The sequence below is a fragment of the Odocoileus virginianus genome, chromosome 33, assembly GCF_023699985.2.
Source record: "Odocoileus virginianus isolate 20LAN1187 ecotype Illinois chromosome 33, Ovbor_1.2, whole genome shotgun sequence".
Lineage (NCBI taxonomy): Eukaryota > Metazoa > Chordata > Mammalia > Artiodactyla > Cervidae > Odocoileus > Odocoileus virginianus.
In genome coordinates, this window is record NC_069706.1 from 35,355,651 (window position 1) to 35,382,507 (window position 26,857).

The window sequence follows — 26,857 nt, forward strand, 5'->3', positions numbered from 1 at the left end:
TCCGGACACTCACGCCCTCAGCTGGCCGAGAGCAGCAGCGTCCGCCACCACGGCCTCCGGGGAGACCGGAAACGCGGCTTCCTCGACGCGCACTTCCGGGGCCATCTAGGCAGCTCGGAGGTCTAATCTCGGTCGCGAGTTCCCTAAGGGCCCCCTGCGGGGTTGGGCTCAGAGGAGTCTTGTGGGGACTTCCTTAGGCGTTTGTCCTCCTTCCCGAGGAGAGACTGAAGAAGGATGGAAGAGATTTCTTTCTGACGCTCATTGCCTAGGTGGACTTAGGACCTAAATTGGTTGTTTCTTCTTTCTCATTCCCGTGTGCACCCTCCTCCGCTCTGCTCCACCCATCTCCACACCCCTTCTTTCAGATCACAGGCCACGATGACCCTGCGGGCCTAGAACCTGTTATGTACTCCCTCCGTCCAGCCCGTTGTGGCTTCAACCCAGCCTCCCTGTTTTGCCTGGATCACACGAAGAGGAGGAAATGGGTGAAAGAGGAAGAAAAACCTTAGATACAGGGTCAAGATCCAAACGCCTACTGCACCTGGAGTACTGGTTTGCAGAGGCATATCTCATATGCTGAAGCAGGAGAAAAGGTTAAGGCAATGAGTTGTTCATGATCAAAGATTCTCCTGGTAAACTAAAAAACGACAGCCACCAATTGTGGAGCACTGAAACTGACATCCCATTAACCTTCACAATCCCATGAAGTTGGTATTTTTACTATCCTACATGCCAGAAGTGGCAGTTAGTGAGGGAACTAGAGGCAGGATTCAAACCCTGGCCTGTTCAAACCAGAGCCTGGAGGCTAACCACACTCAGGAAAGAAAAATGAAGGAAGAGTGGGCGGAGTATTGTAACATGAGAAACTGCTGGAACGAAAAACTTGTAATTACGCCCGAGTTGTAAAATTTATAAACATGGGTGAAATACAAGCATAAGAGGGTAACCATTTTCTTGAAGTGAATGGGATGAGGCAGCAAAATAATTCGAAAATATTTTCTCCTTGATTTGTACAGAACACCATCTATTTGAAACCCTTCTTGGATTTGTCAACTACAAATTGGCACTTGTCAAGAGCATTTGCCAGTGACTGAACACCAAGGCCATTTGCCGTCTGCCAGTGCTGCTGCAGTTGCTGACCTTCAGCGTTCCCTGAAGGGAATTCAGGGTGGAAAGTGAAGCACTCTACTGGTATAACAGGTCTTTATCCAGATATTTTTAGGAACTGATTTCACGATCCCAATCTTTGCATCTCCTCGTATCTAGAGAAGTACTAAATCCTTTCAATGATATCAGCTCCTCCTGACTAGCAGAAAGCCTTTTATAAAATGAGTGCTTCATTGCATTGAAATCCCCCTGGAGAGGGAATGGCAACTCACTGCAGTCTTCTCGCCTGGAAAATCCCATGGACAGAGGAGCCTGGGGGACCCCAATCTGTGGGGTTGCAAAGAGTCGGACACAACTGAGCGACTCACACACACACACACGCACATGCACACCCTTCACCAAAATCTTACATATTGACCTACCCCCACTGCTTCTTTGTAGCAGTCTCTCAGAGCTATCTGAGGTGATATCTCCCAGGCTGCAATCAGCATTTTGCCCCAAATAAAACTTAACTCCCAACTCTTATGTTGTATATCTTTTTAATCGACAGATTTAACACTGGCTCCTTCATGCACTCAAATCTTGAAAGGAGTGTAAGACATAATGCTATATGATACAAATGTTAGAGACACATCACTGTTTGCAGACTCCAGCAGGAGTTGCCCATCAGAAGGCATCTCCTACCACACACAGCCCCCAGTGCCTAATGATTTCTCTAATTACATTAAGTTCTCCAAAGCTGAGTGCCGAAGAATTGATGCTTTTGAACTGTGGTGTTGGAGAAGACTCTTGAGAGTCCCCTGGACTGCAAGGAGATCCAACCAGTCCATCCTAACAGAAATTAGTCCTGAATATTCATTGGAAGGACTGATGCTGAAGCTCAAACTCCAATACCTTGGCCACCTGATGCAAAGAAGTGACTCACTAGAAAAGACCCTGATGCTGGAAAAGATTGAAGGTGGGAGAAGGGGACAACAATGGATGATATGGTTGGATGGCATCACCAATTCAACCAACACGAGTTTGAGTAAGCTCCGGGAGTTGGTGATGGACAGGGAAGCCTGGCGTGCTGCAGTCCATGGGTCGCAAAGTCAGACACGACTCAACGGCTGAGCTGAACTGAACTGAAGCTCAGGGTGTCCCTCCCTGGACAATGCTAGTCCTGTGCTGGTAAATACTTGTTCATTCCCTCGTTTTTAGATTTTCTGCTAAGTATCTCTACTGTAATATGGTGGGTTTGATATTATTTACACTAATAACTTTTGGGCACTTACTATACAACCAGTAGCTTTTACATTATCTCATTTAACATTCATGCTATTATTCACCACACTGTATAGCCAAAACTAGGAAGGCTAGGGAAAATGTCCAAAGTCATAGCTAATAAAGTTCAAACATAGGTATGCCTAATTCCAAACTCATTGCTTTGACTAATCTTTTTTACTCAATGGATTAATTCATTTGATTAGGTTAACTGTATCCATTGGCTAGCACTAAACATACTGTCTGGCAACTGTATGATTGAATGAAAGGACATACCAGGTTATATTTTTTAATGTGAGAAATTCCAGTTCCTGAGATAACATGCTAGGGGCTTCCTTTGAACTTCATTCTTAAATTCTCAGTTACCCATGTAATATCTCCTAGGGTGAGGCATTCTCCGAAGAGCTCACTTATTACCGCCTTGAAAATGCCACACTCCTTCCTCTGCAGAACTTCTTAAAACACTCAGTGCTCTCCATCTCTCCAGTCTACCTCTATCTACTCTTGCTCAAGCCGAAAACCTAGGACTCAAATTTGATGTTCCCATTGTTCACTTTGCTCCACCGCTGAATATAACCAGAGGTGGTAACAAACTTTGGTAAGGATATGTATCCATCAGTAAGTTCTAGTTAGCAGAAAAAAGTGAGTGCATTTGGGGCACAAAGAAGTGTAAATATAAACCTACTGATGGCACTGGGGATGTCTTAGCAGGAGATGGGAATTTGGGAGATCTAACCCATGGCCTGACTTTGTCAAAACCGTCTAAACCTGCTTTAAAGATTGGGGGTGAAAACAAACAAAAAAAGACTGGGGGTGGGTGAGAGAGGGATGGTTCTACCTAGCTTCCAGAAGATACTGGGGTATTTTCTTCCAGCTTCCTAGAGAGCTCTGGGAACATTTAGGATCAGCTGACAACTGATGGTGAATCAAGTATGTAACAGGGAATGAAGAGCTATCAAAGAAAATGTCTCTTCTCAAAGATGATGGAAAGCTTTAGAGTCAAACATCCCTGACTTTGAGCTTGCTGTGTGATCCTATAGGTTCTTCTCAACCTCTACACTTCAGTGTCTCCGTTAAACAGTTTCTTCCCTTAAAGAGTTGTGAGGATTATTCAAATATGTGCATATATACATAGATGTGTACACAGCAGGTGAAGAGACAAAATTAGGTGTCCCAACTATTAGATTCCTTCTCTTCCTTCCCTGTCTTCAAGACTAAAAAGACTAAGAGCACATATTATATTGGACCAATTAAATATCAACAAGCTTAAATGGACAAGTTACTTGTCCTCAAGGATTATTTTGAGTTCTCACTTTAAAAGAATTTCTTATTGAAGTTGAGTTGATTTACAATGTTGTGCTGATCTGGTTTCTCATTTTTTTAAATGTTTTATTGAAAAAACACATTCTGCCTAACTCTACTCAACCCATTTACTTCATGTGCCAACAGCATCCCAGTCAAGTAACCCTTTAAAGTTGTAAACATAAACATTCAGACTTTATTCCAGAGTTCTGTGGAGGACCAAGCACTATACCTGCAGGAAGGAGTGACCTACTCCTGCTGTGAGTCAGCTTTCTGGAAAGAACTGAGTTGCAGACAGGAAGGTGATTCTAAGATTCCCAAGTACTTTGGGCTGAGGACTTCAGATTTTATTTGAAACAGGTTCTCAGAGTATCAAACACACCTTTATTCAAGTGGAAGTACAAAAAGCACATTCCTAAACCAAACGCATAACATGTGATTTTTACATTTTCTGCTATTTGAGATTACTCAACCTGCTGTTTCATAATCACCAGAGGTGACTACTGGTGGTCTCTATTAGTAGGGTATACATGTTCATAGATAGGAAAGAAAAAAAAACATGCATTTGTTTCCATATGCTTTTATATTTATATCAATTCATTTTGGTCCCTACCTTGTCCAGATGAGATCCTATGCTTGCTGATGGCTACAAGGTAAAATACAGTGGTAGAACTACCCTAAAGCTTATTAGGCAGAAGAGGCTTACAAAGTAAGCAATGCATTTTTGTATTACTTGTTGAGGATCCCTAGTAAGTATTTTAACAGGTGAACTCAACCGCTGGAACAACAACTAGAGTTTTAAATAACACTTGCCTTATTCACAAAATGTTATGATGCTTAAGATGGGAAAATACAATCAAATACTTTGACATTATCTGAAGAATCATGAACTCTTGCTAACTGTTATGACAGTGACCCTGATCTGTGGAGCCAACGTCTGTGATCAGTTTCATCAATCAAAAGAAAAAGGTTTTTATATGGCCTGTAGACTCTTGTAAAATACAACATATATATATATATATATATGATATGTAAACAATTCCAAACAGATAATGAAGCAACCGTAACAGTTAAATGTTTACAGGCTTTTCTGCCATTCTTGAAATACTCTTGAGATACTACACAAAAACCGCAGTATCTGAAGGAAGTCAGTATTCCTTTATGTAGATCTCTGATCTCTTAACATATGTTCTTTTATGTTTTGCCCTATCAAAGGCAGACTTGAATGTTCTGCTGGCCTTTAATGGACATAAATCATCCTGAACTTAGACATGCAGAATAGACACTGAATATAGCTAGGCTACCACCAGTATTGTCAGCTTCTACTGTCTTTCTCATCTCTCTCAGAAGGCTGTGAATGCTAACAAGCTAAGAACTTGGGCGTCACTTGAAAATGTTTAGCTTCTTGCCACAGACTCAGGGGAAACAGAATCCTTCATACTCATGAACAGACAAGAGTGTGAAAATCCATTTCTTTTAAAGATATTTTGCTTTGGAAAGAAGACACCCAAAAAGTAAGTAGGGATGGCATACCACTGGCTTAAAGCTTAAAACTAGGAAACCATCACTGAAGGTGCTTAAGAGAATGGAGAAACCAACAGGAATCCAAATGCTGTGGCGGGAAAGGATTAGGATCCTCGGAAAAGAGCAGGCCTAAGAATCTGTTTTGGAGAGAACTTTGGCTGAGAATAGTAGAAAAAGCTAAATGAGAGAAACTTTCCAGAAGTTACTATTTTAACGTTGGTGTATTAATGTATCAGGGAAGCATTTACTGGACAATAAAAACCAATTTCAGGAAAAACAAAAATGTTTATAGGCCACATTAAAATAAAAATAGCTTGAGTTCCATAAATAAAGTATATTTATAAAATAAAGTTCCAAAAATAAAGTATAACACCTATTAAATACAAGAATGCCATGAGAAAACAGCACTGCATTCACCAAATCACTCCTCTGACTAGTCTTCTCCAGGGAAAAAGACTGGGACTATGTATTAACTATTTTATACACAAATAATAATTTTCCCTTCAATATTTTGATATTGAATAAAGCCTGAAATATGGTGCTAAATGCTTCCACTTGCATTGTATCAGACTCCAGTCTGGTGTGGACATTCTGATGATGAAAAAGGACTTGAACTCCTACTGAAAGACTTGTCACATTTCCTATACCCAAAGGACTTCCCTTGGGTATGGATTCTTTGCTGCTGAATGAGGGCTGGAAATATGGCTGAATCCTCCCACACATAAACATTTATTACATTCATAGGTATTCAGCATGAAATGAATATGATGCTCAACAAGGTAGTTTCTTTGACTGAAGGCTTTTTCACATTCATTATAGCAATGGAATTTTATTCCAGTATGAATTCTCCAATGACACTAAGGTACGAAAATAGCATGAAGCATCTATCACATTCAATGTATTTGTAGGTTTTCTCATTGGTATGGGTTTGCAGGTGTCAAGAGTGCAACACTAATAACTTTCCAAAGTTTGTCACATTCAGGTTTCTCTCTGGTATGAATTCCTTGATGCTGAATGAAGGTTGAGCTGGGACTGAAGGCTTTACCACATTCAGGACACACGTGATGTCTCCCTGGTGTGACATCTCATATGTTGAATGAGGCCTGAACTTGATTAAATGTCTCCCCACGTTCATTACATTCATAAGGTTTCTCTTTGGTATGAATTCCTTGATGGTGGACAAGGTGCGCTCTCTGACTGAGGCTCTTTTCCCACGCATCACAATTAAAGGCTTTTTCTCTGGTGAGGACTTCCTGTTGCAGGACAAGATCTGAGCTATGGCTGAAATTATCCTCATAATCATTACACTCATAGGATTTCTCTTTCCTATGAACTTTGTGATGCTGAATAAGGCATGCAGTTTGACTGAAAGCTTTTCCACTTTCACTAGATTCATGCGGTTTCTCTGTGTGAATTCTTTGATGCTGAATAAGATGAGAATTCAATCTGAAGTCTTTTCCACATTCATTACACGTATAGGGCTTTTCTCTGGGACGAATTCCTTGATGTTTAATAAAGGTCAACCCACAGTTATTGTATTCATAGGACTTCTCTTCATCATGGACCTTCTGATGTTCAGCTAGGTGTGAGGTGTGACAGAAATCACTGCCACACACGGTACACTTACAAGGCATCTCTCTGTGAACTCTCTGATGTTGAGTGAGGTGTACACTACGACTGAAGACCCTTTCACAACTGCTACATTTATAAGATTTTGCTCTAGTGTGAACCCTCTTATGCTGAAGTATGTCTGAGCTCTGATTACAAGATTTGTCAGACGCCTCACAGGATTTATCAGATGCTTCACATTTATAGGGTTTTTCTCTAGTGTGTATTCTTTTATGTCGACTAAGACTTGAACTCTGACTGAAAGACTTTTCACATTCTTTACATTTGTAGGGTTTCTCTCTAGTATGAATTCTCTGATGTCTAGAAAGGGCTGAGCTCTGATGGAAGATTTTCTCACATGCATCACATTTGTAAGATTTCTCAGTGGTAGGAATGCTCTCACAGTTACTAAGGTGGGAGAGTTCCATTAAACTGTCCTTATAATCATTACTGTGAAAATCCTGTGTTAGATTTATGTGTTCCTGTTTACCAGCTGAATGCTGGTTGAGACTCACATCATACTTATCAATGTCATCAACATTCTGTATTCTAAGAACTCTCTGATCTGTATCAAGAGTAGAGTCCAGACTGAAGCTTTTTTCAAGTTCATTACATTCATTGTTCTTCTCACTGGTGAAGGTTTTCTTACTGATTGTTATTTGCCTAAACTCTTTCTCCAGGAACAGAAATTTTCTTAGGATTTCCTGAAGCCTTTCTAATCTGTCCTCAGGCTTATACACTTCTCTAGTCTCAGGAACTTGGGCAATATCCTTTTTGAATCTTCCTACTCTCACTTTGTATGAATGTACTTCTTCTGGAATTTTCTGCTTAGGAATCAACAGCTTGTTCTCTTCTCTGGTCTCTCCATCTGATTCAATATATAAATAGAAAATGCAAATATAATCTGTACCCTGTGCTTAGAAAAAGAAAACTTAGAGGAGAAAACTAAATAATCTACAGTCTACAAGGGTAAGAGAAGTTTATTTACTTTGAAACAGGCACAAAATCTCAACAGCAGATGTATGGGCATGAATACGAGCAGTGAGGCCGGATCCAAGTGGTTCAGGGTGTGATAGAAACAGAGGGCAGGTTCAGCAAAGTAAGGAGATAACCAATTAAGGTGTTTCAACAGAGACAACAGGCAACTAGTTCAACAGAATTATAAATAAGTAACTTGAATAGGGACCTACTACATCTTATGGATAAGGAACAAAATAACTGGAAAGAGTTCATCAATAAAAAAGGGGAAAGGAAAGAGCTCTTCATTCAGGGACATAGACAGAGCTCTTCACTGACTTCCAAAGCAGCTACAGCTTGGCTCAACAACTAGACTCTACTTCCCAACTAGTTCATCTGATTGATTCTGCCTTACTCACCTGAGCAGTCATCTCTTAAGACTTCTCTATTCTTAGTTTCCAGATCAAAGACTTGTAGATCTTGTTCCAGCTGGGAGATCCCATCAGGCTTGAAAATTGGAAATCCTGCTCACAGAGAAGGAAATGGGATGTGGCAATTTATCCCCAGATACTACAGTTTTCTCTTAATTAGTGGTTAATGGAGAGAGAGTAAATTCTTAGAAGACATTAGGAAGGCCTGGAAAGTGAGAAAGCCAAAGACCTTCAACACAGAATGCATGTTTGTGCTCTAGAAAGAGGTATGCTAAGGGGCAAGCTAAGGAGCATTTAAACATACTCAGTTAAAAATATTCATTTAAACATATTCAGACCAGGGAATTTGTGTATTGAGTGTGTACCTGTCTTCACAGAAATTATCATTCTTACTCTTTAGCTATTGCTTATAGATCAATCTTTGTATCAGACCCGATCTATAAGTATTAGACCTGGTCAAACTGAAGGTTGTCAAAATATGACTCTGCTGGACTAGAGGAAGGTCAATTCTCAGGCACCTGTTGTATGGTGAGCTAAACTGTAGCAACAAAATCAGTGAAGACTGAATAAATACTGCAAGGATCAATTTCAGGAAATAATTCATTTTAGGGCATATGAGGAAACAAGTAATAATATGACACATCCTTACCCCTTAGGAGAACTCTTGTTCAACAAATGTTTATGGGGTGCCTCCTATATGCAAAGTATGTAGGAAATAAGAGCCCAAGCAGATACAGTCCATCTTCTCAAGGACTTTACACTCTAATTGCAGAGACAGAACAACTTACTATAATATTATGTAGTGAGGAAAGTGCAATAAACGTGCATTTTCACATAAAATAGTCTTTCTCTGGCTTGCATAATGGACTGCTAAAATCTAGTCTCTTTTAAAGCAAAAGCAAGAGGCAGTCTGCCTCTGAGGGGAGAACTAATACAGTCTCAAAGGGTCAGTTTTCACATGTACTCAGCCCACAAAGCGTCTAGTAGCACACATGCAAGGTCTCACTCAAGCCCCTCGTCTCCAAAAGCCTTTCTCTTCACTTACTGAATGTCCACAGAAAGTATTATTTGTTCCTATCCTGTGCTGTGCTGTGCTTAGTCGCTCAGTTGTGTCCGATCCTTTGAGACCCCACGGACTGTAGCCCGCCAGGCTCCTCTGTCCCATGGGGATTCTCCAGGCAAGAATACTGGAGTGGGTAGCCTATCCCTTCTCCAGGGGAACTTCCCGACCCAGGAATCAAACCAGGGTCTCCTGCATTACAGGCAGATTCTTTACCAGCTGAGCTACCCGGGAAGCCCCCTCCTATCCTGACACATCTTTATATAATGGAGTTTTAGACTTTTAAAAACTGTTTCTTGGTATTATCATTCCTATTTGATTTATAAACTTTGATAGCAGGGACCCTGTACATTGTATCGTGCACTTCTTTTGACTCATTTACTTAAGAGCTACTCACTGACTGCTAATTTTGTGCCTAAGTGTCAACAGATAATCAAGGTTTTAAAAAGGGTGCTGGGCCTGAAAACTATGATAAACCAATAGCTGTCCTATGAGATTCCATGTGAGAGTCTATGAGCAGGGAGACCAGAATAGATATAAGAAAGGCATTTACTGTGTTTCTGAATTCTCCTGGGCATAAATAGAGTCAATTCTCTTTCTGGACACTTATTAATTTAGTAAAGATCCTCTATGTCAAATCTAGTAGTTTTTTCAAGTTTAAAGGGGCGGGGGGGAGGCATGAAGCAGCAAATACCCTGCTCAAAATTCTGATAACACAATTGGCAACTTTTAATAGATATTTATTAAGATATTTCTAAGTATTTGATAATCAAATTAATTTTCGTTACTCTTTGAAGTGAAATGTGAAAGCTTTAGTTGCTTAGCTGTGTTTGACTCTCTGCAACCCCATGGACTATAGCCCACCAGGGCTCCTCTGTCCATGGAATTCTACAGGCAAGAATACTGGAGTGGGTTGCCATTTCCTTCTCCACAGGATCTTCCTGATCCAGGGATCGAATGCAGGTCTCCTGCAGTGCAGGCAGGTTCTTTACCATTAGAGCCACCAGGGAAGCCCCTCTTTACTCTGCATCTACACTTAAATCACATACGCACAATGAAAAAGATCGTCTTCATGTGGGATTGAGGGTTTGATTTTAGACATATGTTTAAAGTAAACACCTTTATGTAGGAAGGTATAAGAGAGAATGCCTAGCAGTGAGAGATACAAGACTGCACTTTAGAAGAGAAAACAGGAATCAACATACAGGCTTAAAGTTAAAAGTCACTTGTATTATCAAAATATTAAGCTAAGATTCACTAAGCTTTGGTAGGTGCAAAGTATCATTCCAAGAACCTTATAAACTTTCACTCACTCAATACTCACCACACCTTCAAGAGATAGGAATTATTACTGTGCCAATTTTACAAATGGGAAAACTAAGATTCAGAGAGGTTAAGTAACTCACCCAAGGTCATGATAACTAGTGAAGCTAGGGCTCAGACACTCTTATTTCAGAAACTGGCCTTTAAATAATCTGCTAGTTATCTACCCCTTCCTCTAAATATGCACAGAGAGAGAACAGAAGGCCAACACAGTGACAAGGGAGCAGAAGATGGAAACAGTGAGGAGGATAAGAGGACCCGCAATTAGAACGATACATGCAGAGTCAGGCTCCAACAGACTGAGAACCATGACTCTTAACTAAAAGGGATGTAAGAGAACATTTAGTGTCAAAGAAATGAAAATCTCTGTATAATAAAAATCCAAACCACTGAGCACAGTCTGAGCAATATTCAATTTGAGAAAATTCTACTATAATGAAATAATTTGAACACTCTCCTGAAATTTGTTTCTATTAAGAAATCTGATCCAAAGCTCATTCTCTTACTGTCCTTTCCAAAAAAAAAAAAATTAAGTAACTACTACTAGCCCCGGACTTACATACATAAACTAATTTAATCCTTAGCACAACTCAGAAAGCAGACATTATTTTTCATGTTTTATAGATGAAAAACATCATTATAATCTGTTTAAATAATCTGCTCAATCACAGGTAAACGGACCTCACAGTTAATATTCTTTCCAATCTATAAGAGTCACAGAGAGGAAAAAAAAAAAAAAAAGAGTCACAGAGAGCACTAAAGCAGGTTTTCTTACCACTGGCCTGAATGCTTTTTTCCTAGATTTAAGTCAAAAATCTATGCTTTCAAAATATGCATTTGCTTTAAATTTTTCCTATCTAAAATTATTTTTTATTAAAACATTTTAATTTTTTAAACTGCAACCTTGACAGTTTTCTAATTTTTATTCACATGATCTTTAAAAATAACATTTAAAATTCACCTCATTGTTTGTTGCCTGTACCCGTGTTATGCTAAGATCTTAGTCATCTGAAAGTTTCATGCTTCTCTTCCTGATCCTTAACAAAGACACAAAAATCTCTCCTTAGCAATATATTCTTGTGTAGATACCTATTTAGGATGGAATGTATCCTTTAACAATTTTACTTTTTCTTGAATGCATGCCCTTTCTGCTCCCAAACTGTATAAACTCACTCCTGTCTGTCCAATTTATTGTGCCTATTTTAAATTATCATCAGAATACTGAGCCATAAAAATATACGAAACACCACATGTGGTTGAACTGACTGTCCTAAGGTATAAAACAGTGAAAAAGCATGGGCTTCAGAGTCAGATCTGAGCCCCTAACCTAGCTTTGACCCTGAGTGGATCACTTTAACTTCTCTTAGCCTCAATCATCTCAGGTATAAAACAGAATACCATCTGCTTGAAAGACTTATAGTAAGGATTAAGTGAGAGATACATGAAGTACCTAGGATCAATAGCTGTGGCAGTGAGAAACATTTACACAAAATCATTTCTCTCCTCATGAGACTGACTTCAAAAAGGAAGGGCTATGTGCCAAACATTTCTGATTTACCAACTCACTCACCACCCAGCAGTTTTGGTAAGCAGGTTTCTAATGCTGTCGTCTAAGAAGGCATCTGCCACACTGCCCCATGTGAAAGACAATCCAGGTCTTTTTCCTGATCTTAATCTCCAGCACTAAGTCACAGATAATTTCCCTTTGAGCATGACTCCCAAGCCAGTAATTCACTCACTGTCAGTAGTATATGCTTCTTTTTAAGATTAAGTAACAAAAATTTTTGCCTACTATTTTATTACTCTGTCCCTACTCTGTATATTTATTACTATGTAGTGGAAGCACTTAACCAAAAGACCAAGGCTCTGATATCTGTGACAAATACAGCTCAGAGGTACTGTCACAGGAAAAAGATATGAATTGGAACCCACAGCTGCTAAGTCAGAGGCTGAGTTATAAAGTGCTTATTTCACAATGCCAAACATTAAGCTAACTACAGGTGTAGTTTGCTGAACCCCAAAATATGAAAATGACTTCCCAAAGACTGTCAAAAATAATTACTAAGGAGAGGCACTTGGTCAATGAGCAAGTTGAGTAGTAGGGTTTCTTGTATGTCATTGTGCCCAGCATGTATACTCATGAGTATACAAACGTGTCCTGTGCATGTGCAGAGATGACAGAGGAAATGGGATCAAATTCAGCCTAATAGTAAGCTGTGTTATTAGGCTGAATAAAGTACTAAGAAGATGCTTTACTTCAAAAAGTAGACAGGTAAACTGTTGGAAATTATGTAATTATTAGGTAAAATTAACAGTAATTTACAATTACATATCACTTTATAATTTACAAGTTGTTAAATATACATTGGATTTAATAGCCTGAAATAAACTGAATTCTTTTGCCCTCCCATTTCCCCTCCATCAAGGAAGAGCTAAGGAACACTGGATCCAGGAAGATTATAAATGCATAAATCTACACAACACCGTAAAGAATAAAGGAAACGAAGACAGGACCCTGGAGGGGGTCACAGGGATTTAAAGGAAGGAAAAGCCTAGAATGTTAAACATGAGGAAGGCCCAGGGGTCTCAGGAGACTCAAGCAACAGATGGGGCAGTTTGTGTTCACCATGGAAAAGGAGGAGCACACAGCACGTGCTCCACGGTCTAAAACAACATAGGAAGGTCATGACTGAAGAGCTGGAGTCGAACTCTGTGGCTTCTGAGAACACAAGTCGATGACCACCAACCATGGCTTCTGAATGAACTCAAAATTCAAGGTTCAAAATTCTGGTTACAATGGAGGGCATCCTTGGCCCTTGGAAATTTATCAAAGGTCATTTGAGGAGCTGCAATTTTACACAGTGGTAGACTCCTGGGAAACATCTACTCCATCAATCAAGTGTAAGATCTCACAATCGTGGAAAAGGAGTTTCCGAGCGGGGACGAGCGCTATCGATGGGAAGCCGACACCTGGGCCATCTCCTGGAGATTCCTGCTGAAAGGATGGCAAGTGCTTCTCCAGAGAAAGCACTTGCCTGGGTATGACTCAGGGCCGGGCAGGAATTCACACTATGAATCCGGGTGGTGGGAAGGCGGAGAAGTATGCCTACAAAGATCAAAGAGCCAGGAATGGAAAACACACTACAAACCTTCCCACTGGGCAGGCTGCCTCCCCACAGACAGGAATTAATCAAGAAGACAAAACAACACCCTGGATGCCAGCAGCACAGGCAAAGCAAAACAGAGAAAAAGAGAAAGAAAAGAAAAAGTGTGATTAAGTACATACGTAACAAGGAGCAGCAGAGACAGGCCAAAAAAGAAAGAGGAAAAGGAGCAATGTTCACACCAAGGCGGGTGTTGGCAGCTCCCCCTGATGCTTCTCTAGAGCACTACAAGTTGCCTCATCTCAGCTGCCAACTGCACCATCCAAATGACAAAGGAGAGACTCGGCCTAAGTGTGAGACTGCTATTGCTGGGGTGAAGCAGGATTACTGTCGGGGTGACTCACTGAAATGTACTGGCAGTGAGTCATGCCTTGAGATCAAGTCTCTGAAATTCTGCCTGCTTGCAGATGAATTTAGGGATCTTAAGAGGTGAGGGATTACTCAACGAAGATTTTAGCCTATCTTAAAAAAAAAAAGGCATTTCTTCTTCCAAGAAAAATGGGAAACTCTCAGATACAGGAGCACTGAATTACCAGGAAGAAAAGAGTCTGCTTGTGGGTTGGGAGGCCCTAGAGTCCCTCTAATAAAAAAGGGAAAGATAGGGAAATTGAGAACTTGCAAAGCACCAGCAAGTTTCCCTTTAGTAACAGGGAACAGATGCCCCACAAAAGCAGGAAACATTAACTGAGGATAAGGAGTAGAATGTTTTCTTGACATACCCAAAGGAAACCCACTCCCAGAGGAGATGACCTTAAAGACTGAGGACTCAAGAGGTTCTAAGACCTGGAAATTGAGCCACACTCAGAGACCTCACACCTACTCAAAAACAAGGAAGTAAAGAAACCCTAACAGGTAAACTGAATAATAAGAAAGGCAATCCTTACCCAGTGAGACCAGGTTCCCATAATTCTCTAACATCACTTCTCTGTAGAGAGCCCTCTGAACAGGGTCCAGGCATCCCCATTCCTCTCGGGTAAGGTGCACAGCCACATCCTCGAATGTCACAGATTCCTGAAATAACACAGCCTGGCTGCCCTGGCGAAGGCGGCCACCACAGCATCACGGCCAGAGAACAAAGATGACACAGAGGGTCTGCAGTGTGCATTTACGTTGGAAAGAGGGAGAACAGAGGAGCATCCTGGAAATAGGTTCCACAACCCTTTAACATCTAATAAGCACCCATGATGGCACAAAGGATAAAGGAACAGTGTTTTCTGGTGGTATTGGGGAGACGGAAAGGTGGTTTCTGTGAAGTCCGGGTCTCTGAGGATGACAAGCACCCAACCTGGGATCTGCTACTAAAAAAAGATCTCCAGGCAAGGCTTATGGATGGGATGAGGAAAAGGGCCACGCTCAATCAGCAGCAACAGTCCCTGAGGAAAGCAGAGGGTTCCTCAGCTCACCTGGTACCTGGCTGTCAGGAGCGCAGCTGCCTGGTCTCCTGGGCTTCCCTCGTGGGGAAGAGAAGACACCTGGGGAACAGGTGGAGCTGAGGGAGGAGAAAGGAGCCAAGAGTGAGAGCAGCCCTTCCCAGGGCGCCCTCACAAAAGAGAGTCAGTGGGACCCTTCTTCACATTGACATTACAGTAAAACCAACGCATGCTTATCGGATATTGAGTTTGTCCTGCACCATTTCAACACCTGCACATCCTCCTTCCACATGTTTAGACCCATGATTCAGGATTTTATTATGAAATCTCATATTATACTATATCCCCATGTCATGATATAAATGTCATGTCAAAAAAGTGAGCACCGTTACCTGTTTTGCAGATGGGCAAAGCCAAGCATAAAGGTTTGCAGTGATTCATCCAAGGCCATGGTTATTTAGTAGACTTCTGACCCTCTCCCAGACACTGCTCTGTAAACTTTTGAGAATGAGCACCGTCTCTGCAACCAGTGTGTAAAGCCCCCAAGAATAAGGAATGGTCATCTGTTTCCTCATAATCCTTTCTACACTTGAACAATGCCCCACAGCACTCAAAAGACCATGGCATCCGGTTGGTGTTCCTGACACAGGTTATTTCAGGCACGGCAGTTGGCCACAAGTGAATCTCAGACAAACTTCATACAAAACAAAGGGAGTACAAGACAGATCAATCTATCTCTGTAACACATAAAGATGTTATTTTACAGTCTGTATGTGATATGTATACATTGCTCCAAGCCCTGGGCTTAACCAAGGAATTAAGTGGTTGCTTTCTTGATCAAAATTAGAGCAGTCAAAAACACTGCAGCTGGTAAAGCACAAAAGGTCAAGGAGGGAAGAAACTAAGTTAAAGCAACAGGGGTAGAGACAGGCCCTAAATCTAAGAGGAAGTGAAAGCGAGGCAAGGACTGTGAGGGGCGGCAAAAGCACCATTTCTTCTAACTTATTCTGAATGTGAAACCTGGCATGAAGTGAAAATTATATGAAAGAAAAAAGCCTGAATAGAGTGAGTGAAGACCACTCTGCCTATTAAAGAAAGACAGGCTGACCTCCACAGAGGGGCCCCGATCAGGATTGAATTGAGCCACATCTGTCCCTCCCTTCTAGACCTCCCTCTAGGGGCCATCCTCTCACTGAAGCCCCTGGCCTCTCTCATCCCAGGCCCAGGAGCCTCGCTACACTCCCATTCTCCTGGATGGAAGTGTTCTCTCTGCCTTACCCCCAGTGAGTCCCTGTTCCATGTCGGTGTCCTGCAAGAACCGAGGCTCTGGGGACAGACCGTCAGAGTTGGTCTCCAAGGACTGAAACTGAACCACTGGAGATTCTGCTGCTTCCTGGGCTGATATCTCCTCCATCTCTGTTCTGGAGGACAATGACCATCACTGTGGAGTAAGACGAGGAGAAATTATTATAACAAGTTAAAATAGCCCATCATTTGACACCCTCAGGACTTAACAAAGTGTCTTAGACACTGTAGACACAGTGAAAATAGTTAATAACAATTAACCACCTAAATATAGAGCAGAAAAAAAAATTGACATCATTCACTTTCATATTTAAGAACCATGTCATATGGTCCAAGTTTGCAGGTTTATTTGAACTCCACTAATTCTGAACTTGTGGAATTTTTTAAAATAAAGACAAGACAATTTAACAGTGTAGAGATTTCTGTGGAAATTCAAAATACCTGAAATTTACAAACTTCTTTCAAGGCTCAAGTGTGTACCCAGAGAAACACATTAATTCTCGAGAAATACATTATCACTTGTTATTTTTTAAAGCAGGACCCTAAGGAATTACTTGTTAAACACTCTGTCAGCCCATTCTGAACTACTGAGTGGCCCTGAGTGAGTGAGTGAGTGAAAGTCGCTCAGTCGCGTCTGACTCTTTGCGACTCCGTGGACTACACGGGATTCTCCAGGCCAGAACACTGCAGTGGGTAGCCTTTCCCTTCTCCAGGGGATCTTCCCAACCCAGGGATTGAACCCAGGTCTCCCGCATTGCAGGCGGATTCTTTACCAGCTGAGCCACAAGAGAAGACTGAAGACTAAATTCCACTTTGGGGGTCAGACCCTTTGATAACTCAGACTAGGTGGCCAGGCCTCTTCCCACGACCCTGACAGTAACCCAGGGAACGGCTGAGACTCAAACAGGTCGGACTCGTTGTCCTTCACACCCAAGGACGCGGTAGGGCCCCGTACCCCTTCCACACCCTCAGAAAGGGCCCTCACGCCCTGCCCTCAGGAGGCCTCGCCCGGCGCTACCCTCCTCCCACTTCTCTGCTCTGTCAAGAAACGGTCCCAAAAGGGCGAAGCGGGCCCCGGAAACCCATCTCACAGCAGGCCACGATCACTGGGTCCTGAAGGCCGGGCCCTCCGTCCGCCGGGCGTCGGGGCGAACCTTGACTGAAGAGAAACGGGTTGTCGCGCCCCGGCCCTGCGCGCTTCTGGGGACGGGAACCGCCGTCAGCCGGAGCCGGGAGACTCCTGCTCCTCCCCGGGAGGCTAAACAAGGCGCCGACCCAACGCGACCTCGGGACGGCTTCCGGGGACTCACCAGGGTGGAGGGGCGGGCAGACCGGCTATCGCGTCGCGAACACCCGTGCTCTCCAAGCCGCCCCAGGGTTTTGAGGGGTCTCTCTAGACTGCTCGGAGGCTGCGCTTCTCGCTGGCACTTCCGGAGGCGGAGTCCGACGGCGGGGGCAGGGCGGGCCCCGGATGAGGGCCCCGGATGAGGGCCCCGGATGAGGGCCCCGGATGAGGGCCCCGGATGAGGGCCCCGGATGAGGGCCTTAGGAAACCCAGGCTCGTTTCCGAGGCTTTTACCGTGTCCTGCTGCCGGTCTCACACTCCTGCTAACCCTGACTGGCCACTCTAGCCAATACACCGATAGTGATCGCAGCCGACCCGGATTTGGGAAGGCGTCCCCGCTGGCCCATCCCTGGCACCAGCCAACACTCAAGACTCATCGCAGGGTGGTGGCCCTTGGCTTGGGGGTGGCTGGGTAGGAGGAATGAGGACGAATGGCCGACCTAGTGGTCCGACTTCCATGAATCAGCGGGTCGGGAACTAGCTCAAGGGTACAAACCACGCTGATTAAAGCCAGTGTTGAAGGCGTTTCGGTAATGTGAGGACCTCAGAAAATCCTAGGATTGAAACATAGCACGATTCTTGGGGGAAGGTAGGGTCACTGAGCAAGGTGGAGTGGGAGAGAGAGACTGGAAAAGTGTTGTGTTCCTGATGGAAAGGGCTGTGCAGAAGCAAGGATGGATACAGCAGGAGCATGTGAACAGGCAGTCCCAGGGCTGGCACAAAAGCCCCTGGGGCATTGTGATCTCCTGGATCCTTAGGGAATGTGATGTCCTGTGGTTGAGCTAGGTCCTCCAGTACCTGGCAAATTTCCTAAAGAAAATAAACAGTGATTTGAAAGGGACTTTAGATACTTTTCCTTTGTTTAGGCTCACAAATCAAATATTACCGTTTAATGCTGTTTGACATTTCCGATTAACAATAAGAAAAATCAAGTGTGACAGTCTCCGTGCTTTTTCAAACTACATGACTCTCTGGGAAACTCATATGCCTTCCCTTCTTTTCCACCTTGAGTATCTCAGGGATCTAAAACAACTTCTTTCTATGACATAGTTTTTCTAGCCTACAGTATTTGTCACAATGAAGTCAGCATCACAGATAGGAAATTCGCTGTTTTTAAAAAAATAAAGCACTGCTTAGTCAATTGCTTGTTGGACAGCTCCAGTTGAAAACTTTTTGTGTGTTGAACAGAACTATACCTCCTGTTGATGTCCTGTTGTTGTTCCTATTGAGATCCCTGAGACAATAGATGACAAATTACTTCCTGCTTGTCATTAACTACTTAGTAAGAACTAGGTCGTTTGCCCAATGGGCAACAAGTCAAACACTGAGAAAGTGAGATTTGCAGCAGAGAGTTCGTTCACAAGACAGCCGAGTGAGGACATAGGAGAACAAATCTCAGATCTACCTCCCTGTAGGTGAGGGGCGTGAGATTTTTATGGGATAAAGAAGCAGGGGTCTTAGGTGTGGAGAAAAGTGAGGTAATCAGTGTTCTACACAGGCCTATCAGTTACAGGGTTCATAATGGGATTCGTGTTACAAAATACTAGCACTTAGGGACTTCCCTAGTGGTCCATTGGTTAAGACTCGTCGCTCCCAATGCAGGGTGCCTGGGTTCGATTCCTGGTCAGGGAACTAGATCTCACATACCACAGCCAAAAGTTCAAATGGCACAACTAAAGATCCCAAGAGCTGCAACTAAAATTTGGAGCAGCCAAATAAAAATAGTATAAGGTGAATAGTAAACGGTGTAATTACTGTGATTGCACTTGACAGCCAAAATGCCTCAAATTGTAATTCCACGATCATTACTCAGAAAACTCCCTGGATACATTAGCCAAGCTCAGAATCTTATAACTATTTAGTACTGGAAAGAAAAATTGCTCCCCAATGAACAAATATTTGAAAATACCATTGACTGAAAAAAATGCACAACTTAAAAGTTGAGATTTATGTTTCATTTGATGGACAAAACTGGGAACCTAAAGCCTGGAAAACAGCCTCTCAGGTGACTCTGAGGGACTGCTCTAAAGATGTTAGGAAGAAGCCAGATTATGTAGGACTTTGCAACAAAAATCAGGTAGCCAGAACATCAAAAGACTACTGTTAATTAAAGAAAACCAGACATCTCACATTAATGATTTTAGTGCCCTTCTATACGTGAGAAGATGGAGTCTGGGCTCCTTGAAATCATTACTTTGATATGCACCTTAACTTTCCGAGGCCACCTTAACTTTTTGCCCATCCCAAATCCCCTCAGGGTGCACAGTTGGGGTCGCTGCTGTGGCTGCAGGTTTGCTGGCCACAACTTCTTTTGTTTACTGCTCTGGCAGGCAACCTTTTGCCACACGACCATTCAAGCAGCAATACCCAATCAGGGTACCCAGAGAAGCAACCACTTTGGTTTTGTGAAACCACAGTGCATCCTTAACTTCACTTTGATCTATCTACATTTTTGCCTCAGTTCCTCTGCCATAGACACAGACACACAATCACTATTATTGTTTGATAATACCTAGAATTATTACGATACCTGCCATCAATAAGAAAAAATAGAATTGTGTAAGTTCCTGAACAGGAAGTACTGAGTGAAATTTAACCCCCGTTTTCCCCGCCGGAAAAAGCTGAGCTAAGAAAAGACATCCCCGAAGCCCGAACCATGAATTGGGGAACACGGACCAAAGTCCTCCGGCTTTCCTAGCGAGGACCACCCCCGCATCCTCCAGAGCGCAGCGCAGACCCGGAAGGCAGGTGTTGACGCACGTCCGGTTTTTGTGACACTCTGGGTTCTGGCGAACAGAGGGACGGCGACCACGTCCACTGCCCTTTGATCCCCAGAGTCACCTCCCTTTTCTGTCCCAGCACCCCAGGCTTCTCCGGGGTTCACGGTGAGACGCGGGTCCGGCCGGGGCGGAGGGGCGGGGACGCAGGTGGACTTGTAAAACCGTGTTCCGCGATCCCGCTCACCACGCCCGTCTCCGAACGGGGTGGAGGGTCGTGTCCCTGTCCTTGGTCCCAGCCTCCGCCGCAGAAAGCGCCGTCTCCCTGCAGAGACAGCCGCGGATCCTTGGTTTCTGGATTGGGATGAGATACCTCTGGGTCCGAGAGGCGGCAGCCTGCGTGCCCCATCCTCGTCCCTGGTTTTCACCCCCAAGGGGTCGGGGACCGATGACGCTAGTCTAATTTCTGTGCTGCCGGGCTTACCCAATTTCCTTTCCTTCTGGTGAGGGCTTTTTTTCCTGGTGATCTCCAGATGTAAAATGAGAAAGACCCCAGAGGCTACCAAGATCCACGTTTTGTTTTGTTGTTTAGCGGACAAGTTTGTTAAGCCTCGTGTTTACAGATCATCCGCTCACCCTCAAATCCACCACCGTGAATGGCGGTGATTAAAGAATGTTTGACGCCTAGTGAATAAAGTGATTCGAGTGCAACAGGAGAAGGTTACATACACTTCACGCTCTTCCTTTCAGTTTCTGAAGTTTCTGAAGGGTTTTTTAAAGGAGTGATTTCTGATAGAACAACAGGTGAATTTTTCAATTGTGGGAGGAAAATGTGCTTGACCCGGAGGGCTGAGTAGTGAAGAGAGTTTGTGGTGGTGCAGTGGAGAATGCGTTGGGTCACTTGAAGACTGGTCACCACCAGCCTCTCTCTGTCACTGATTTGCAGGATGCTCTTAGACAAACACAAAGTCTGGAATTGATCCTAAGTAAAATAAACTGTCTCCAAGGGCCCACCCAACTAGGACATTCATTGATAAAGGGAAATTAACTGAAAAATCCAGCTTGACCAAACCTAATGCCCTATCTCCATTTCCTGAAGCACCGCCACTATGCACAAAGTCACTGTTACTAATGAGAGACACTGTTAAGTGGCAGAGGCCCAAAGAAAACACTTATACAGGCCTGTGCTAAACAGATCATTTGCAATCAATAAAAAGTTATGGAGAATGCATGGTAAGCAAATTAATGAAACCTTAATATTTTTGGAGAAATAGGTTGGTTACACTCTGTGGTGGCAGACATAAATAACTTACCATGGGCACATAATTTATTTTCCTATTTTAAACCTGTGCTGCTGTTAACATTTCTCCTATTCTTACTCAGGTATTTTGTAAATAACCTGACAATATAATAGAATCTCTTAATTTCTAAATGACAAGCCCTTCCAAGTATTGAAATGCCATGCCTATAATGAATTTGTTGAACATTCTACAAATGGGCAAAAAATGTTGACATTATATTCATTTAAACAAGTATTTTGAAAAATATCTCCTGGTTGCAAGTAACTATGTTAAGGGCAACTTCAAGAAATGCAGAATAAAGCCCAGTCTTTCTACTGCTTCTTGCCTAGAATATGAGCAGGAAAACACTCCAGGAAGGCCTGACCAGGTCCTGATCTCAGCCCTGTATCTTTTGAGTTTCCCTTGCTTATAGTCTTCATTTTGATTCACTGGGAGGGAAGGCCTCTAGGAATGTGTTATTCCACATACCCCACTTTTAAATCTTTGATCCTATCTCAAAAACCAAGATTTCTTCCCCTTGATCTTAAAATACCTGAAATAAGATTTTTCAGATGATAGATCACTAAAACTGAAAGAAAGTGAACAAAGAAAATATAATAGTCGGAAGATGAAGAGCAGCAACAAGAATGATGACAGAAAATATAAATGCTACAAGATGACTATCAGGAAAGCTTGAATGGGTTTTGATACTTTTTTAAAAATAAATATTTTCATTTTTCTCCTCGGTGCTCCAGTGGTGGTCTTGAACACCAGACTTCGGCGATCACTTTGTAAGGCTGACTAGATGGCAGTGTAGCAGCATAGTTAGGAGCCTGAGCTTCAGACTTGGGTTTGAGTACTGGATCCACTACACTATGTTGTTAGACACATTATTTAATCTTTCTTAGCTTTTAAAATAGGAATAATAACTGTGTGCTTCAATAGGTTTCCGTGAGAATTAAATGAACTATGTATGCAAGGTACCAAAACTGCCTGGCACACAGCTAACATGAATGAGAGTTATTCAGCATTGACATGTCACACCATTGGATGTCACACCATTGGATTTCATGGATGAGGTGTAAGCCCCATAGCAATACAATATTACCTTTTAATACTGCTATTAAATTTTTCAACCCCCGAAGGATACCAAAAACGGAGCTCATAAAACATATAGGACAAAAAGGGAAGTCCTGCAGACAGACCCTGTTTGGATTAAGTGAGCCAGTTCTTTGAACCTGAACAATGACTGCTGAATCCAGGAAAGTTGCAGATTTGTCTCCTCAGGCTACCCAAGACGAGAAAGGCATAGTGATAGTAAAAGTGGAGGAGGAAGGGGAAGACGATGAAGAAGACCATTTTCCAACAGAAAGAAGTAACATAGAGTTATCACCCCAATTTCTTAGTCGTTCCACAACTATGAATGAGAGAGCCTTGTTATCATCATATTTAGTGGCGTATCGAGTAGTAAAAGAGAAAATGGCTCACAGCTGCTGAAAAAATTATTCTCCCAGCATGTATGGATATGGTACGTACCATCTTTGACGATAAATCAGCTGACAAATTAAGAACTATACCTCTTAGCGATAATACAATATCTCATCGAATCTGTACTATTGCAAAACATTTAGAAACAATGCTTATGACACGGCTACAGTCTGGTATCGATTTTGCAATCTAACTTGATGAAAGCACTGATACTGCAAGTGGTCCCACACTCTTGGTATATGTCAGATATGTGTGGCAAGATGATTTTATAGAAGATCTGTTGTGCTGTTTAAATTTAAGTTCACAGGTAACCGGATTAGATGTATTCACTAAATTAGAAAAGTGCGTTGTTGGTCAATATAAATTAAACTGGAGAAACTGTAAAGGAATCTCAAGTGATGGAGCAGCAAATATGACTGGGAAACATAGCAGACTTCTTGAAAAATTGTTAGAAGCCACCCACAACAACGCTCTTTGGAATCATTGTTTTATTCACCGAGAAGCTCTGATATCCAAAGAAATTCCGCCAAGCCTAATGGACGTATTGAAAAATGCAGTGAAAATTGTTAATTTTAGTAAAGGAAGCTCATTGAACAGCCGACTTCTTGAAATACTTTGTTCAGAGATTGGCGAGACCCACACCCACTTACTGCTTCATACAGAAGTTCGTTGGTTGTCTCAAGGAAAAGTATTGAGCAGAATATATGAACTCAAGCATGAGATCTACATTTTTCTCATTGAAAAGCAATCTAATTTGGCAAATATTTTTGAAGATGATGTTTAGGTAACAAAATTGGCATATTTAAGTGATATTTTTGGCATTTTAAATGAATTAAGTTTGAAACTACAAGGGAAAAACAATGATATATTTCAGTATCTTGAACACATTCGAGGATTCCAAAAGATGTTATTGTTGTGGCAAACTAGACTTAAAAGTAACCATCCTAGCTACTATATGTTCCCTACATTGCTGCAACACATTGAAGAGAACATTATTAATGAAGAATGCTTAAAGGAAATAAAATCAGAGATATTAATACATCTCACTTCTTTGTCTCAAACCTTTCATCATTACTTTCCAGATGAGAAATTTGTATCGTTAAAGGACAATATCTGGATAAAAGATCCATTTGCTTTTCAAACCCCAGAATCGATCATTGACTTAAACTTGGTGCCTGAAGAAGAGAATGAATTATTGCAGCTCAGTTCGTCATTCACACTGAGGAATTATTATAAGACATTAAGTTTATCAGCATTCTGGATTAAGATTAAAGAGGAATTTCCATATACTAACACATATATATGGAATTTAGAAAGATGGTAACGATAACCCTATATGCAAAACAGAAAAAGAGACGCAGAGGTATAGAACAGACTTGTGGACTCTGTAGGAGAAGGCGAGGGTGGGATGTTTCAAGAGAACAGCATCGAAACATGTATATTATCTAGGGTGAAACAGATCACCAGCCCAGGTTGGATGCATGAGACAAGTGCTCGGGCCTGGTGCACTGGGAAGACCCAGAGGGATCGGGTGGAGAGGGAGGTGGGAGGGGGGACCAGGATGGGGAATACATGTAAATCCATGGCTAATTCATTTCAATGTATGACAAAAACCACTGCAATGTTGTAAAGTAATTAGCCTCCAACTAATAAAAATAAATGGAAAAAAAAAATAAATAAAGAGGAATTTCCACTGCTAAGTAGAAAGAGTATATTGCTATTATCACCATTCACATCTACCTATTTGTGTGAACTAGGATTTTCGATCTTGACACAATTAATAACAAAAAAAAGAAATAGACTTAATAGTGCACCTGACATGCGTGTGGCCTTATCTTCATGTGTGCCTGACTGGAACGAACTGATGAACAGGCAAGCACACCCATCACATTAAATACAATCTTTATGAACTCAGGTTTTTGTACTTTCATAGGTATTCTTTGTGTATTGTATTTAAGTATTAATAAGATGATGATTAGAATTTACTAGGTTTCATTTTCCTATATAGTTAAATGTTGCTCCTTGACATTTGTTTGTTACATGAATATATGCATATGCAGGATAATGGTGTAAAATATATTTCTATGAATCACCATCAATTTTTTAAAACAGTGCTCTTAGCACTCTTAGTTTTATTCTCCAATCTGTCACCTTTGCTGCTGCTGCTGCCTTGCTTCTTGTAGGCAAAGCCCCTTTCAGGTTCAGTTTCTCGCCATCTATGTGCCTATGTGCTCTTCCTTGCCTGTTTTTGGCTTGTTGGCTGTGTTGGGGGGGGGTTTTTGGCAGTGCCATAGAGATTGTGGGATTCTAGTTCCCTAACCAGGGATCAAACGCAGGTCTCCTGCATTACAAGGTGGATTCTTAACCACTGAACGACCAGGGAAGTCACAGTTCCTGTTTGTTTTTGCTATTATTTTCTGTTTTAAAAAATTCAGCTTTATTGAGATTTGATTTACTTCTAGTAATATTCACCCCTTATGGTGTATGGTTTGGTGTATGGTTGAGTCTTGACAGAGGTATACAACTGTGAAATCACCCCTACAAGCAAGATATAAAACATATCCTTCGTCCCCAAAAGATCTTTCATGGCTTTGTTGTCGGTCCTTCCCTTGTACTACTGATGGTTTTGTCTTTTCCAGAATGTCATGTATTTGGCTTTTTTCTCTTGGCATAATGCTTTTGCAATCTGTCTATATTATCATATGTATCAGTAGTTTAATAGTGAGTACTGTTCCATTGTGTGGATGTGTATCAATTAGTTTATCAATTCTTCAGTTGATAGACATTTAGTTTTTTCAATTTGTTTACTATTATGAACAAAGCTGCTATAAATATTCGTATACAGGAATTTGTGTGGACATATATTTCTTTGGTGACAGCTAGCAGTGGGATTATTGGCTCATATGATAAATATAGATTTAATTTTATGCATTTCCTCCAGCTATGTGTGAAATTTATATCTGAGTCAGCATTTTGTATTGTCAGGTTTTTATTTTAGCTATTGTATTAAGTTTAATAGTATCCCATTATGGCATTAATTTCCATTTCCCTAATGGATAATCATCTGAGCATCTTTTCACATGTTTATGGCTGTCCATGTCTTCCTTTGGTGAAGTTCAAATCTGTTGCACATTTTAAAAACTCAGGTGTCTTATTCATGAATAAGAATTATTTTTAGATATTCTATATACAAATGATCACACCTGTGTTTTACAGATATTTTCTCCCAGTCTGTGGCTTCTCTTCATTATCTTAACAGTGTTTAAAGAGCAAAATTTTAAAATTTTGATCAACTTCAGTTATCAAGTTTTTTTTTTTATGTGGTTCATTCTTTGTGTGTTCTGCCTAAGAAATCTTTGCCTAATCCACGATCACAAATTTGTTTTCATCCAGCTGTTTTATAGAAGTTTTAGATTTTACATTTAGGTCTATGATGCATTTTGAGATGATCTTTGTAAATGGTTAAAGGAGAGTAAAGAGACATGACAATTAAATGCAATGTATTACTTTGGATTGAATGTTTCACTAGGGGGAAAAAAAGCTATAAAGGGCATAATTAAGTCCATTGTCAAAACGAACGCCCACCCCAGGGACCTAACAGAGGTCTGCCGAC

General features: G+C 41.7%; 1 protein-coding gene and 1 long non-coding RNA gene across 9 annotated transcripts; one reads left to right on the plus strand and one right to left on the minus strand.

Annotated features, from left to right (window-relative positions):
* Positions 1–3,974: 3,974 nt before the first annotated feature.
* ZNF655 (zinc finger protein 655) lies at positions 3,975–20,518 on the minus strand. 7 transcript variants are annotated; one of them, XM_020905303.2, is made up of 6 exons: positions 17,725–17,880; positions 16,388–16,550; positions 15,143–15,228; positions 14,624–14,774; positions 8,181–8,285; positions 3,975–7,672 (listed from the first exon to the last, which is right to left on the minus strand). In XM_020905303.2, exons 2-6 carry the CDS (start codon positions 16,521–16,523, stop codon positions 6,282–6,284), a joined length of 1,869 nt encoding a protein of 622 aa, XP_020760962.2. In that variant the 5' UTR covers positions 16,524–16,550; positions 17,725–17,880; the 3' UTR covers positions 3,975–6,281. The 7 variants fall into 7 exon arrangements, with proteins under 7 accessions (XP_020760962.2, XP_020760965.2, XP_020760964.2 ...); XM_020905306.2 differs by having other exon boundaries at positions 14,624–14,750; positions 17,725–17,879; XM_020905305.2 differs by lacking the exon at positions 17,725–17,880 and adding an exon at positions 17,569–17,715.
* On the plus strand, positions 20,498–26,738 carry LOC139032729 (uncharacterized). Of its 2 annotated transcripts, none has more exons than XR_011485315.1 (2): positions 20,498–20,644; positions 21,010–26,738. It is a non-coding gene; the product is annotated as an uncharacterized lncRNA (long non-coding RNA). The 2 variants fall into 2 exon arrangements; XR_011485316.1 differs by having other exon boundaries at positions 20,527–20,644; positions 22,902–26,738.
* Positions 26,739–26,857: the final 119 nt, after the last annotated feature.